General features: G+C 35.5%; 1 protein-coding gene across 2 annotated transcripts in view; it reads left to right on the top strand.

Annotated features, from left to right (window-relative positions):
• ASCC3 (activating signal cointegrator 1 complex subunit 3) overlaps positions 1-16,382 on the top strand; it is a 276,779-nt gene that overhangs the window by 86,278 nt on the left and 174,119 nt on the right. For both annotated transcript variants that reach the window (XM_054820094.1, XM_054820095.1), the window contains exon 11: positions 14,835-14,999. In XM_054820094.1, the coding sequence (XP_054676069.1) occupies positions 14,835-14,999 (165 nt within the window). The remainder of the gene's footprint in view (positions 1-14,834; positions 15,000-16,382) is intronic.

Below are 16,382 nucleotides of genomic sequence, written 5' to 3'. Positions count from 1 at the left end.
TGATGTTTTTAGAGTGTTTTTGCCATTTAAGAAAATACTTTAGACAGTGACATTGAAAACTAGCTGTTACTTCTTCATGTCAAAGGCATAGTGCTAAGCACAAGATGTCTTCGCTGCTCCTTCCACTTATTTGATCTTGTTTTACTGTGTTTCAGACAGTCCATCTTATTTAGTTGTATACTTGTCAAGTTGTATTCACTGCTACATCTTTCAAAACAGATAAATGTTACATTCATTTGGTAACCTTGGTATTGAGGCAGAGAGGAGAGAGGAGAGTTCCTAATGTAGTAGAAAGTTCCTAATGTAGAAAGTTTCAAAGACTTTTCATTCAGTTCTATGCTAATATGCAAATATTGTAGATCCAGTATTATAGCTGTAATAAGTTCAGTTAGCTGCATGTGTTTATGTCATGCAGCGTGATTCTTGGGTTTTAATCTTTTATGCAGACATTGGAGTTTTCACTTAATGCCCTTCAGAAAGTGCATTGTGTGGAAGGGTATTATATGTATGATTATTAAACAAAATGGTCTCGTGTTGAAAACTGCACAAATAGCATGTTACTCCAGTATTTTCCACCCTCCTTTGTAAATCCCTTAATGATGATATTCTACTAATGAGTTCAATAAGCTACCTCAGTATTTTTTTAATCTAGATGGAAAACTCAAAGCTTTTCAGACTGTAGGAGTCTCTAGCGATCCTGCGAACTTGTTATTCCTAGTTGATGCCTCCAAGCTCAAGTGTGGTTCATCTTGATGAGCAAAGTCAAACGAGCGGCAGGAGGCCTGCATGACTAAAAGCAAACCCAAAAAGGAAGCATGCAAGAGGTGGGTGCAGGAGCAGGTGACCTGGAAGGATTGGAGTTGCTGTTAGAGGATGAAGGGACAGGGTTAGGTAAGCCAAAGCCCAGGAGCCAATGTGAAGGGCAACAAGAAAGGCTTCTATGGGTGTATTATCAACAGCAGAAGGAAGACTACGGAAAACTGCTGCTAAATGGGTCAGGGGACCTGATGACAAAGGATGTGTAAAAGGCTGAGGTACTTAATGCCTTCTTTGCTTCAACCTTTATTGTTAGGACTGGCTTTCAACAATCCCAGGCCCCTGAAACAAATGGGAAAGTCCAGAGAAAGAAAATGTAGCGCTTGGAGAAAGTAAGTTACGGAACATGCAAACAAACTGAGCATAATAGAAGTCAATACAATCTGATGAGATTCACCCACAGTTCCTGAGGGAGCTGGTCAAAGTCATCGTGAGCTCATTCTCAATTACATTTGAAAGGTCATGGTGATCCTCTGTCATGGGGCAGAATGCACCCTCAGCAAGTTTGCAGATGGTGCAAAACTGAGAGGAGTGGTTGACAGATCAGATGGTTGTACAGTTATTCAGATGGACCTTGACAGACCGGAGAAATGGGCCAACAGAGTTTTCATGAAGTTCCAGAGTTAAATGCCATGTCCTGGACAGGAGTAGGGTAATAATTCTAAGCACCAGTCCAGGCTGGAGGCCGATCAGATGGAAAGCAACTTCCCAGAAAAGCTACAGATATTCTGGTGGACAACAAATTGAACATGAGCCAGCAATGTCCCCTTCAGTCTGGGCTGCATTCAGAAGAGTGTTGCCAGTGGTTCGAAGGAGGTGATCCTTCCCCTCTGCTCAGCCCTGGTGAGACACATCTGGAGTGCTGGGTCCAGTCCTGGGATCCCTGTTATGAGAGGAACAGGGACATACTAGAGGAAGTCTGACAAAGAACATGAACATGATTAAGGGATAGGAACATTTGACACATGAGGAGAGGCAAAACAAGCTGGGGTCATTCAGCCTGGGTACAAGAAGGCTCAGTTAAATGTGATCAATGTGTATGAGTACCTTGTGTACACACGTGTAAAGACGACTGAGCCAGACCTCAGCAGTGTCCAGTGAGAGGACGAGGCAATGGACACAAACTGCAATACAGGAAATTCTCTGTAAACATAAGAATTTTTAATTTTTATTTTTTTCCTATGAGGGTGCTCAGACATTGGAAGTTTGTCTAGAAAAGTTGTGGAGTCTTCATCTTAGAGATACTCAAAATCCAACTGGATGCGGTCTTGAGCAGACTCTTCTAGGTGACCCTGTCTTAAGCAGTGGATCTCCAAAGGTGCCTTCCAACCTTATCCATTCTGTGAAGATCAAGATTAGTCTGCTTTGATGGAATTGCCCATGTGATATTTACTGCATGCATCAATAAAAGATGAGTGAGGAACCATTTTAGACACTATTTTCCTGTTGCAATGTTCCTGTATAATGATTAAAGATGACATTTTGTCAAACAAATTTCAGATTTTCTTTTCCAGTGATGGAAGGCTAATAAGCAATATGCTTTTCATATTTTTATATGTTAAATTAAGACTAAAAATCCTTAAAATACATAGCCTGAATGTTAAATTCTGAAGCACAATGAATCTTAATAAGTGACAATAAAGAATGCCTCAGTTGAAGTTCTTAAATTAATGGCAAAGAATATGAAATTGAAGTACTTCATCATATGAACTGCTCATCTGCATTTGAATAATAAATTGATTTATTAAAAACACCAAATAAAATAGTATTATAGGGTTTTGTCTCTGAGGCTTTTTTTGGCACTGAGGATGTAATCTTCAGTAAAACTTGTAGAAATATAATTTTCAAGCCTGCCTATTATCATTAATATTTTATCTGTGAAGAACTTGGAAGAATGATTTACATTTGTTGATTTTAATGGTCTTTTATAGCTGAAAAGGTTCTGTGCAAAAGGAATCCATGTGTCTATAAAATTACTGAGTAACTGTTTTGCGCTTCCAAATACTTTTTTAAGCACAGTAAATTTTACAGGATAAAAAAGCAGTCTTTTATAGTCAATGCAAATGATGCATTAAGTTAGACCCTTCTCCCAGAGTACAATTTAAAGGTACTCAGAAGTCCAATTATCTTTGATTTAGATGTAAAAATTGCAGAATAACAGCTGTGCCTGCTGAGTGAATATTCCTGTGCAAAAAGATAGCTTATCTGAGTAGAGTTGAGGACAGGTTGCTCAGGGAATGTTTGCCTCTTTTGGCTCTCTTTCAAACTTAACTGCTTCTGGTCAGTTGAAAATGCAAGTAAATTACAAAATAGCATCAGAGCAATTTAGAATTTATATCCCCCAAGTAGTCATTTTGCACGTTACAGAATATTTTAAGTTGTTTAGCATTTATTGTGACTATTTGTCGAACAAAAAAACCACATTATACTTCAAATTAATACTTACAAATATTTCAGATAAACTTGCTAAATTTGACTGTATTTAAAAGTACAGCTTTTTCTATACTGTTACAGATTGTTTTAAAGAATCTTTGATACTGAAGAACCACTTTACATGCAATAACTATATTGAAATATACTTGAATTTACAATAGAATTAGAGTATATGTAACATTGGTATAAAGTATTGTTAGTATAATAAAAGTATTTTATTAGCATAGAATATATAACAGTGTATATTATAGCATATAGTATTAGTAGTATATATATTAGCATATTAAAATATTAATATAGAGTATAATTAGAGTGTATTACTTAGGATATATGTTATATATTTGTTTAGAATTGAAATTTGAAAGTTTTTAAATTGAATTTTTGAGGACATTTATATTGGTATGAAGACAACATTAAGTGCAGTTATGTATACTAAGCTGATCTTAAAACTGTACAAAACAGTATGAAAATTAATCTAATTTGTCCTTCTGTGAAAATAGATGTAATACATATATTTCAGTATTGATAAATATTGGTCTAATTTGATCTTACAACACCCTGATCATGGAGCTTTCCTGAACTTCCTGGTGAATCTCCTTCAGGGGTTATCTGTCTTCACTGTTAGAAGATTTATTTTAAACTATTATTTTTAGCAGAAATTTATTTTCAACATAAATCCTACTCAAATTTTATTACCACCTTCCTTATCTGAACGCCTTTCTTCCCCAGCGACTTCTGATTGCTTTTTGAAGACTCTTGTAGTTGTAGTTATCTCTGTTCAGTCATGTTTATTTAGCCTAAGCATCAATTCATTTAAACTTTTCTTAAAGGTCATGCTTCATTTATGTTTAGTCATTCTCATTTTTCACTTCTGGACTCTCAGTTGGTTTGCACTTCTTGAATTAAGTTGCCCAAAACATAATGTATTGCCACAAGGTCATACTGCTGCTGAGCAGAGGGGAAGGTTTATTTAGCATGTCCAAATAATAGCATTTCCATTCCAAGGTTTCATTTTTTGCAACAGCATAGCATTTTTAGTTCCTGTGTGGACTGATCTGCTCTCTTTTCCCTGTCCAACTACTGTCTTGTCAGTTGTGTTACATTCTGCATTTGTTGAGATAATTATTCCTAAGGGTCAGATTAGTCTATTTTGGCTTTAGCCGTGTGAAATTCAGGCAACTAGTCTAAACTGGTTGTGCAGACTTGTAGGGAGAACACTATAGAGAAAAAACTCCTAAGGCCCATTCATACCAAGACGGATGAAATGAACTAGCTAGAGGAAACCTAGACAACTAGTTTACATGGTGGATTTCTAAATTCACAGGTAAGATAGGCAAGATGAATCTCATCCTTGGTGTAGAATCTTAAAGTTGTATTACTGACTTTCATCCATTAATACATCTGTTCTTCAACTTAATAAGGCAATTTTAAATTCTTGCTCCACCCTCCAGTGCATTTACAGTTCTGTGCAGCATAATATCAATTGAAAGTTTAGTAAGTATAATCTTTAGTCCATCGTTAGGATTACTCCTGAAAAGATGCAGTAGTATAGAGATGGATAGACTCCTCTGGAACTCCATTTGATTTGATCCTTTCATTACAACAGCAATCTGTTGGTATTTCCTCTGAGTGCTTAAAGGATCCTGCTGAAATCTAAAGTGTGTGCTGGTTTTTAGTTAACGTAACTGGAGATTATAAATCTGACAGTCATACTGTAGGTCTGTTGCAATCACCTTCCGCACTGGTTATCGTTAATATTAGCATACATAATTTTCTCTGTAGTGTAGGCTTGAAAGCAAATTTCATGAAATTGCGTTTGCATGATAGCAAATGAATTGATATTTGGGTCGTCGTTTTATGAACAGGTGTCATGAAATTAACTCTTAATGCAATATCTGTTCAACATCAGCATCTCGGCCAAACCACGAAACCTTTCTTCAGCTTACACTTAGTATGCCTCTGAGTCAGTGATTTGCATTGATTCTCAAAAAAACCAGTTTGAGACAAAAAGAAACATGACTTGCCTCTGCTTACGTACAAACCTGTGAAAGAAAATAAAACCTTTGAGTAAAGGTGTATTAAAAAGGATATTTGGAACAAAATGTCACCATCGCAATCTGGTCTTTTTTCACATAATATTGGGTTAATCCATGTCTTACAGGAACAGAACAGGGGAAAAAACTGATCAAGGGCAACTGCTGCTTGAAGAACAGTTCCTCACTTTTAGAGAAATAAATAATGAGATGCAGGACCATTGTGACGAGCCTTAAAAGTGTCCCAGTATAAATACATTGGAAAAACAGTAATCTTTTATCTTTGTCTCCTAAAGTTGTACAACCCAAGCCTAAAGTTTCCCTGTAGAACAGCGGAGGAATAACTTTGAAACCCTTTTTGATGCAGCTTTGAGAGAAAAAAGAAAAAGGAACAAAGAAACAAACCACCAACCAAGCAACAATATTGTGTTTCTCAGAAATGTTAGTGTATTTCAGAAAAATGTTCTTGTACTTAGTTTTTCCTTGTAAATTCTTATCAAACAAGATAGTTTATTGTAAATAAACTATCAACTTTAGCCCAAATATTGCTATAATTATGTTTAAAAACATACACAAATATACTCTACATTCATGTTTTGTTATTCTGCTGTATCTCTATTTTATATGAAAAAGGGGCTGGGGGAGAAGAAAATGCAAAATAACACTGTGAAGACTTGAAAACAAGCAGGCTGGATGCAGTGTCTCAAGAGACAGGTTCTTGCTGAAAGTTGTCAGATCTGATTAAGGGAGCTATTGGCATCAATCAGAGCTGACAGTAGTATATCAGAGGTTAGGATAACTATAATTAGTGAGCCGATTAACAGCGAAGAGGAAAAGAGAGTAATGTTTTGGATCAAACTCCTTTAAAACATTTAGATCATTATTTAAACTTGAAGGCTGAGTGGCTAATTATATATTTTACAATGTAAGAGCTAAATTTCACAAAGCATGCAAGCTGTTCTTCCTCACTGTGCTTGTTAAAATAAGGTTTGTGCTGACTCTAAATAGACTGTTTTTTCCTAGAAAAAAAATACAGAGAGCAGGTGCTCTTACCATATTACTTCTCGGTACAGCTATTGTGATCCTAATGTATATTGTTTTCCATAGTTTCTCCTCAGATTAATGTAGCTACTCCACATGTAAAGCTTTATATTGTTTTAGTAAGAATAGAAAAACCTTCAATGCTTTCACAGCAGCAACAAAAAGCATTTCTTCTATCCGATTCAACAGCCTGGCTGTTTGTACTGGGTTTGATTCCAGTTTATTTTGACTCTGTCAGAGTCCATTTTATTGAGGTTTAAAAGTAGTGTTGGAGCTTATAAATTAATTTGGTAATCACTGGGACATCCAGGACTGTGCTGAAAGCATAAAATTTTTTATCTTAACGTACGAGCTGACATCTGTTAATCGTAACTGCGAAACTGATTATATAACAGATAATATTGAAAAAATCAGTTCAACAATACATGTGAGATGTGTCAGAAGGATCTTGCTCTGCTGAGGAGGTGTGCTGATATATTGTGAATCATTTGCCTTTTCATTAGGTGGACTAGCTGGGTTCTGTAAAGGAACTAAATCATCTCTAATTATACAAGTTCCTAGGATTAAGTTATAGAATAAAACATGCTGAACAAAATTACATTTCTTCAGTTAAAAAATCATTTGCCATTTTAATGAGTTCTGAGTGGCAGCTGTTACAATTTTTGTGGTTCCCTTGTTGATTTCTAGATCTATTGTTGATTGATTATTGGTGTTAGCTTTGGTGGCTTACTAATTGCTGCTAATATACATTAATATAATGTATAGTCTTTCTAACATGAAAAACTCAGTCTTTTATGTAGATAATTTTTGTAAGTATAGTCTTATTACTGAATGTTTCTAAGATACTTTTCTTTATATGTGTGTGTGTGTATGTGATCCTGTATTGCCATTACTTTAGACTACAAATACATGTTAAGATTTGGTATAACATCATCTGTTCACCCAAATGGGCATACTGCTCATCTGCGTATATTTGTATTGTAAGGAATCTGCTTTACTGGAGACATAATTCTGTTTTAACTGTGTAAAACACATCATCAGATGATTGCCTCTTATGTATGAAAAACTAAATATTTGTATTCATTATTTATTACTTCCTACCTTCCTACCTTAAATTCTTGTTTTGAATTGCTGCCCTCTGTTTTACTTTCTATATGTTTATTCCACTGCCTGCCTGAGCTCCAGCTCACATGAGGTTTTGTGAAATGCTTGAATAAATCATACAGAGGAAGATGCAATAAAAAGAGGAATAAAAACAGCATTATGAAAGTGACTTGCAGGCTGCTGCTCTTGTAACATGTTTTGATGAAGGTTTACCTCAGAGAGTGCGAAAGTGGTAAAGTTTCCCTCATGAGGTGTGATATCGGGTATCTAATATTAAAATTTGTGAGAAGCTCCAAAGCATCACTGATTAGAAGGGAAATATTTCCAAACTGTACAAAGCCCCGGCATAGCAGCTCTCCCTATAGAATTGCAGAATATGCTGCATTCCAATGAGAGGAAGCTCTGGGTGGATGTGTGTAGTTGTGTGCAGTTTTCTGTGTCTCCATTTCTGCCCAAGTAAAGCTCTTGCAGTGCCAGAACAAAGCACCAAGATAAATAGTTATAGCATGAATAAACTGTGTAGTTTGCCCATGCCCCTTTGCCAAAAAGCTGTCAGAAAATGAGGAGTGCTGGCTGTGACTTTTGTAAGTTTAGTGATTTCCCATATTTGTAATGATGCTTTATTTTATCACATTTAATTTCAGTAAAAGAATTCTTTTTAATTTGCAAGTAATGAAATAATTTCTAGTCGTAGCTGGTCATTGTTTTATCTTGTTAAAAGGCAAATTTCTGAAATGCCTAACATGCATTTTCCAATGGAGGATATCTATTTCAGTTATTTCCAGGTTGTATTTCAGCTGTTTCAGTCTCTTCAACCTCTCCTTAGTTCTGGCTGTGATATCTTCAATCAGACTTTTTTTATGCTAACAACAAAACGAGTATCTCCAGCATCATTGGTCCTTGCACAGGAGCAGCACGGAGGTAGCCTTTAGAGGACAGATGCTCACATAGCCACAGGCATCAAGGTGGTTTTTATAATAAGATTTGGCTTGTTTTTTCCTTTCCTAAGGATAGTGAAATAGTAAAAGAGTTACTTAATAGAAAGTGGGAAAGGTACAAAGAAATGTTAATGCAAAATGAAAAAGAAATGGCTGTTAAGAGGGTAAAGTAAATAAAGAATGAAATTACAGTGGAAATGTGTATTGATTTAATCAATGCTTTGAGAAGCAATATTGTGAACTTCACAGAGAAAGATAATGTAAATGGAGTACTTGCTGTTTATTTAGCAGCTATTCTAATGATTTGAAAGCAAAGAAGAAGTAGTACTTTCATATAGTAAGTTAAATATGAAATGTTTGTGGATCTTGATCCAGCTTTGGGAAGATGATTTCAGTTTGGAAACTTCCTGTAACAAACAAGCTTTGTTATTGTGATCATTTGACATCCACGATATTTTCCTCATGTGAGGCCTCTGGATTTGTTCATTATAATCTTGAGCTTATTCTACCGTTTCTTCCTAGAAAGATAGATATTAATGCCCATCAAATGTTTGAAAGTATGTGTGTGTACCATTGTATGTATTTTCACAATTCTGATATAATAAGGGCATCCATATTTACATCCTATGTTAAGGAAAGATGTTGAAACTACACGTTAGTTCGTACTACTACTACTCTGCTCACAGTATGGCAGTGTGCGGGCTTATTTCTGGAGCAATGCTGATACTCAGAATATCAACACTATCCAGTCTAAGTACAAGGTACTTTTCTACCTTCTATGTTATAGAGAGCTACGTAACTATATATTAAAATAATATGCGCTCATGCACAGGGCATGTGGGTAAACAAATGATACAGACTATTAATATAATGCCTTACTAGAGAGGACTTGCACACTGCATTTATCAGTCAGTATAAGAACCTGTGTAGAAGGTTCTTATAGCCCTATAGGATGATGATTTTATGGAATCTATGGTGTGTAAGAGGTATGTGGTAGTAGAAAAATTTTCTGTACCGTAGCAGAGTACTTATCTGTCTAGATAAGAATGAAGTCTGTTGCTGTGGTTGGTTCTTTTAAGTAATGGTCATGGCTAAATGTTAAAATTGACCACCAATTGATAGTGGTTGTTACTCCCCACAGGAAGTATTTGCTGCTTCTCTGAAAAATTCCCAAAAGGTGGGGTTTTCCCCACCTTCTATGAAAACTTATACATGCAATTGCACACCAGCTTAGCATCTCTAACAGTTCTTGGCCTAATGTTTGCACAAGGCTACTAAAAAATTAAAAATAAAAAAAATCAAACATTTTAAGTTACCATGATTCTGGCAAACATTCTGCATAAAGAATTACTGCTCATAACTCATTTGTGAACACAGTAGAAGGAAAATTAAAACATGGAAGTGAATGCTAAGCTAAGCTGAGTAAAGTGTTTGGGAGGTGGAGCAACTGCTCTATTTGTGCAGTTGTAAGAAGTTTTCTCAAAAGATTTTGTTTTGTGCATCCTCTGTTTTGGTATTTCAGAATTTTGTACACCTTTTGCCATCTTTGTTACTTTTCTCTTCAGAGCTTTTAATTCATTAATTCAGGTTAGTCCCCTGGGATTGCTTACTGGCTAATTCTAGTGCCTGTAAGATTGGTAATTCTTTATTTGGACTAATGGTTGATACCAGTTTTGTAGTTCTGCAAAAGCCTTTAATCATATTAGTTTTGTAAGAAATTATGTTATTGAACCGCTCACTGGCAACAAGATCTACTTTCTGAATGGGGCTGATTACAGCAGACTAGTTTTCAATCTTCTGTTCCTGCTGTTTGTTGGAAATGTTTCATTTTTAGTCTCAGGAATGTCCATAAAATCTCTGCTATGGGAAATTTAACAATGTCTTTCCTTTGTAATCATGTCATCAATTCATTCAAAAGTATTTAAATAATGGTTGAATTCTGTTTATCATGTACATCAGGAATAAAAACTTATAAAAGTTCATTTGAAGAGAAATTGTCAAAGGTATGGTTTGGCTTGTAGGGTGTTTACTTAGTCACAATATGCAAACTTACATAAACCCGTTGCCAGTCCCAAAATTTAGGTTATCAGGTCTGATAAAAACCTATAATGAGAACATGTTTAAAATTTGCCATGCATGCCTGCTTTACTAACGATGCCTTACCTTCCAGAAAGGTATGAACAGATGTAAGGTAGACTATTTTGAGAATCCACTTTTAAGATAACGGGGCAGGGAGAATTTAATTTCCTAACCTGATGATTCACAACCAACTGTTCTCCCTGTTTTTTGTAATGAGAATGGTATGTTATCTAAAACAAAAATGGAACACCAGTCCCTTTCTCCTATCATCCCAGTTGATGTTTAACCTGAGATCCGAGTCAACTTTATACTTGGTTTGACAGAATCTGGCAGATAGGAAGAATAACCTAGTCTTTTCTAATTGTTTCCTGGAAATCATAGTAATTAGGAAGTTGGGGGGGGTGGGGGGAGTGTCTGAGTTTTGATTTACTGTTGTATGTATGAAAGGGACAAAAGGTCAGGTAAGTGGCAGACATACTTGGATGCTGAAGTGGCTAAAGAGAGGAAAACTGTTCTCAAAAATGGTCTTGAAGAACTTAAAAGCAGTGAATTTTGTAGTATGAGACATTATAACTAAATATTTTCTGTAGTTTGTTCTGAAATATTTTCATATGTGGATTGGACCTGTGGGAGTGTGAATTTGAGGGGATTACCATAGTTTTACTGGCCTCAGAGTGTATGCACACATTATTCAAGCAGAAATCAGATACTAGTCATGTGCAAGATGTGTTTGGCAGAACTTAAAGCAGAAAAAAAATTCAAAGGATTGCAAGTAAGCTATTGAAAAGGTAAACCTGCAGGCTGTGCCAACTGCTAGAAATTAATGTTGGACACTAAGAAATTAATGGAAGATAATTTGATTTCAGTGAGACCATAAGCCTTTTCAGACTAAGAAAAACCCTAAACACCACCACCCCTCAGCATTTTTCAACATGCTGATCTTCTGAAACTATGGTGAAAATGTAACTTCCTCTTACCATGAAGTCTGGCTTCTAAGGGGACAGAAGAGAAACTGACAAAAATAGTTAGCAAATCATGCAGTTACAGAAAAATGCATTTTCGCAATCACTCAAAATTTTGTTAGTTGACATTGCAATTACCAGCTAGTGTCCTTTTTGACTTCATTTTTCAGGGTGATTAGACTTTTTTCTTACCTGAATATTATGTAATGTAGGAATATGTTAAATTACCCCAAAGTTAAATGAAAACATTTTGTGTTGAAAGATTTTTATTTTTTTTTAAACTGTTATCTTTTTTGGTGTAAAAGTGAAATTGAGCAGCAGTCCTCACATAAGACAGAAGACTTTGTGATAAGCCCATGATTTCACTAGTAGAAAACGTTGGTGTGGAATAGTTACTAATGATAATCCAAAAAGGGTTGAAAAAAGAGAATTGTATGTGCGGAGAGAAATTTAAGTTGACAGCAAAAATATTGACAGTTAACCCATTTCTATTCAGCCATACCCTAATACAAAAACCAGATTGAAATGTCTTGCATGAGTTGCAGTTCATTAAGCAAATGTGACACTTTATTTTCTAGCTATTTCAATACTGAAAGAGGTGAAGTGGTGAAATAGCAATATAAATGAACATGATTCTCAGTGTGCTGATAACTCAAGTAAAAGTGAAAAAAGAAAATATTAAAAAGATGTTTCAAGACTTGGTTACTGTGTCCTTCCCTTGCCCCCAAACAGAAAGCAGAATCCTTTTGCTGAATCAGAGTTTTGAGTTTATAACTTTGTGAATAAAATACGTTGTCTCTGAAAATTAATTATGAAAAGAAATGCCACTAGCGCGTTTAAAACTAATTATGAGATGGCTCATAATACTGTTTTGTTTATTATTTTAATTGAAAAAATAATCTGTAGCTTTGTTAACATTTGCTGATAGTCAACATTTTCTTTTAGCTGATATTTTTAATTAGCACTTTATATATGTGCATTCAATTTATGGTTTGAAACTACAATGCTGATTTGTTTGGGGGTTTTTTAAGGATTTTTTTTTTTTCTCAGCTGTAATTTCTATCTGCAAAATAAATATAAGAACCAATCATATGTTCTGGCAAGACATTCTCTGGAGATCTCTGGTCTTACTAAATGAGACAGTATATCAAGTACAGCTTTTAATTCAGGTCATTACTTTGAGTAACATTGCTGTTTTAAAATAAGATCAAAGTAAAAAAATCATTATGATGAATATTTAGTCATCACTCAGAAACAGAAGAATTAATGATACCATTTTAAATATATATCCTGATAACATGACTGACGTTAAAAAAAAAAAAAACCTGCGATGTGAACCTTGCCAATTTAGATTTAGCAAATTAGCTAAGTAGCTTGCATTTGTAGAATTTCACACCTTAAAGTCTTAATATGCATTGCTAAATATATTTCCTCACTGTTTGCTAATTAATGTTCTGTGGAAGTACAGCTGCTAATTTTATGTGGTTGACATGGCTCATTTTAAAGTGATAACAGTTGCATCTGTAGTAGTGTTACAATTCAGTTCATAAATTATGGTCATACATTTTTACACGTACTATTTTGTAGGAGTACAAGCATTTGAAAAGTCTGTATTTGCTAACAAAATGCACCCATTAATATTTTAACAAAACATAGAAACACCACACACACACCCCCCACTGCTCTCTCAGTGATATATTAGTGACTCAGTGAGTCTTTCATGTGTTAAGTTTTAAATATTGCAGGACAGGAACATCTTTTTCTGTAATATCACAAAGTCTCTTCAGGAGTAATTCTTCGTAATTAGTAAAGACTGATATATTCTGATGGTAAAACAATTGGACTGGAACAATATTGTGAGGCTGTGCAGGGAAAAATAATTCTCTGAGGAGAATAAATATCAGGGTATATCTTGTGGAGATCAAGTGAAGAAAAAAATATTCATAAATGCATGTGTTTTGTGAGATGCATTTTTTACTAATATTTTGAAAGAAACATAGCAGTATGTAAGCAATCCAGGAGGTTCCTGGAGTGCATTGATGAGAACTTCCTCCTCCAGGTGATAGAGGAGCCAACAGGGAGAGGTACTTTGCTGTACCTCATACTCACCAACAAGGAAGGACTCACTGGGGATGTGAAGATCAAAGGCAGCCTTGGCTGCAGTGACCATGAGATGGTGGAGTTCAGGATCCTGAGGGGAAGGAACAAGGCAAAAAGCAGGCTCACAACCCTGGCCTTCAGGAGACCAGGCTTTGGCCTCTTCAGAGATCTGCTTGGAAAAGTCCAATGGGACAAGGCCCTGGAGGGAAGAGAGGCCCAAGAAATCTGGTTAGTGTTCAAGCATTACCTCTTCCAAGCTCAAGAGTGGTCCATGCCAACAAATAAGAAGTCAGGCAAAAACGCCGGGAGGCCTGCATGGATGAACAAGTTGATCCTGGCAAAACTCAAACACAAAAAAGAAGCGTATAGAGGGTGGAAGCAAGGACATGTAACCTGGGAGGAATACAGAGACATTGTCTGAGCATCCAGGGATGAAGTTAGGAAAACTGAAGTCCAAATGGAATTGAATGTGGTCAGGGATGTCAAAGACAAGATAGGCAACAAAAGGAAGACTAAGGAAAATGTGGGCCCATTGCTTAATGAGACAGGGGACCTGGTTACACAGGACATGGAAAAGGCTGAGGTGCTGAATGACTCCTTTGCCTCAGTCTTTACTAACAAGACCAGCCTTCACGAATCCCAGGTCCCAGTGACTGGGGGAAAGTCTGGAGCAAGGAAAGCGTATGCTTGGTGGAAGAGGATCAGGCCAGGGAATACTTAAGCAAACTGGGCATACATATGTCCGTGGACTCTGATGGGATGCATCCATGAGTGCAGAGGGAGCTGGATGATGTCATTGCAATGTCACTTTCGGTAATCTTTGATCGATCATGGTAACTGAGACAAGTGACCAAAGACTGGAGAAAAGCAAATGTCACTCCTGTCTTCAGTAATCAGCTCAAGCTTAGGTATAAGAGGGGTCTTAGGTGTTTACTGGGCTGTCGTGAAGGTTAGAAATATTTTATCACAGATAATTTTTAGTGGGACACGTACATTAAATGACTCACAAGATTATGTAAAAGACGATGATTCTGGATAGCTGCTTAATTGTTTTAATGTGGAAAATGTATACAAATGATGCACAGTAGCTTGAAGTTATTATTTGATATTTCCATGTGGTTTTCCATACTGAATCCTACTAATCGCCATCCAACACAAGTAGATGCAGCAAACTCTGTCTCATATATAAAGTAGGTAAAACTTAAGATAGCTTTAAGTTCAACATTACATTTACTCTGCTGAATATTAGAGTACTGGTTTTTTGTAAATTTGAATCTGGATTTTTTTTTTTTAATATATGTTAATATTTCTTTTTTCTGCTTTTCTAGATGCTTGTGACTACTCCAGAGAAATGGGATGTAGTTACAAGAAAAAGTGTTGGTGATGTAGCCCTCTCTCAGCTGGTAAAACTCTTGATTCTCGATGAAGTTCACCTGTTGCATGAAGACAGAGGACCAGTACTTGAAAGTATAGTAGCACGTACTTTACGTCAGGTAAGAGCAAAAAAATCTTCAAAAGAATTTTATTTTGGTCAAGAATAGCTAGATTTCAGTGTAAAAGAAGAAATGCTTAGACAATGAAATCAATTGGCAGCTTACAATTTATTTTATAGCTATTCTGTACTAAGAATGAAGATAAATTCTTGTCTTCTACCTTCTCTTCTGTATTATATCCACTATCAGATTCCTAGGATGCATAATTTATTACAGAGCTATTTATTTATGATTTATATACTTAATATTAATTTACTTACCGTGCAAATAACAGCAAAATTGAACATTTTTAAACAAATAATAATCAGGTTAATGTTTTAATGTAACCAAAATTGAAATTATTTTCTTACCAGGAATGCTGATTTTTAATTAGCAGTTTTCCTAGGAGAAAAATTTTTTTAATTAAGAGTAGTGTCTTCAATCTAGGTAAAACTTTCAGCACTGCTAGAAAAGTACTGTGTAATTTTATCATAACTGGTCCTTTTTTTTCCCCATGCTTTAGTGGTACTTTCTAAATACCAAGATTTGAAATGGCAAAAGGAGAAATGGGTGAATGTATGGGATTTTTTCTTAAATCTTGTCCAAAAGAAGGATTCAGAGTTAGGCAATAAATAAGATTGGTCTCAATGGTGAGATACACAGTTACAAGAAAAATAAAATGTGGAATTTAGGGATGAATAAAAAGGATGGAATGAGGATAAATAAATAATGGTAAGGAGTGGATAAAATGCCATTTTTTTTTTTGTCATGCAGAGCCAAAGTATGTCAATACAAATAATCTGTAACAAAAATAAACACAATTGGTATTGTTACAGCTCTCTTTGTAGCACGTTAAATGTTTAAAGCCTTTTAGCTTTCAAGATGCTTTTTTTCTTGGTAAGGCTACATTAACCTTGTTAAGGGTCTCTGAATCATCTGATTCCAGCTCCTCTAAGAACAGAATAAAATGGATGTCTGCTATAATCTAGTACAGAAAGTGTAAAGTTCCTGTATAAAGAACAACATAAGTAATAATTCCTTAGAAGAAGCTAAACTTGGAAAGATTTTTTTTTTTTAATGGTGAGTAGCGCTTTGTAAAGTTTAGACTACCTCAAGGGCACTAAAGCTTAACCTGTTAGATATTGTATTTTCTGTCTTAAATGGATCTGAATACCTTGTTTTCCTTAGACATCTTTAAAATAAAGCCTCTCAGCTTTTAGCAGTGACCATGATGGTCACTGACTTCATGTCAGATTGCAAGACTCATTCATTTTTTAATGTGAAATTTTGTGAGACTTGTAAGGTAGTCTTCAATGTCTGGAATAGATGTCTAGAGCCATTTTATCTGCCCTGCATTATGCAACTTGGCATCCTGCTTCTGTTTCATTCGGATACAAATCTCCC

This window comes from Grus americana, chromosome 3, assembly GCF_028858705.1.
Source record: "Grus americana isolate bGruAme1 chromosome 3, bGruAme1.mat, whole genome shotgun sequence".
In the NCBI taxonomy this organism is placed as follows: Eukaryota; Metazoa; Chordata; class Aves; order Gruiformes; family Gruidae; genus Grus; species Grus americana.
This window is presented reverse-complemented; position numbering and strand designations above follow the sequence as displayed.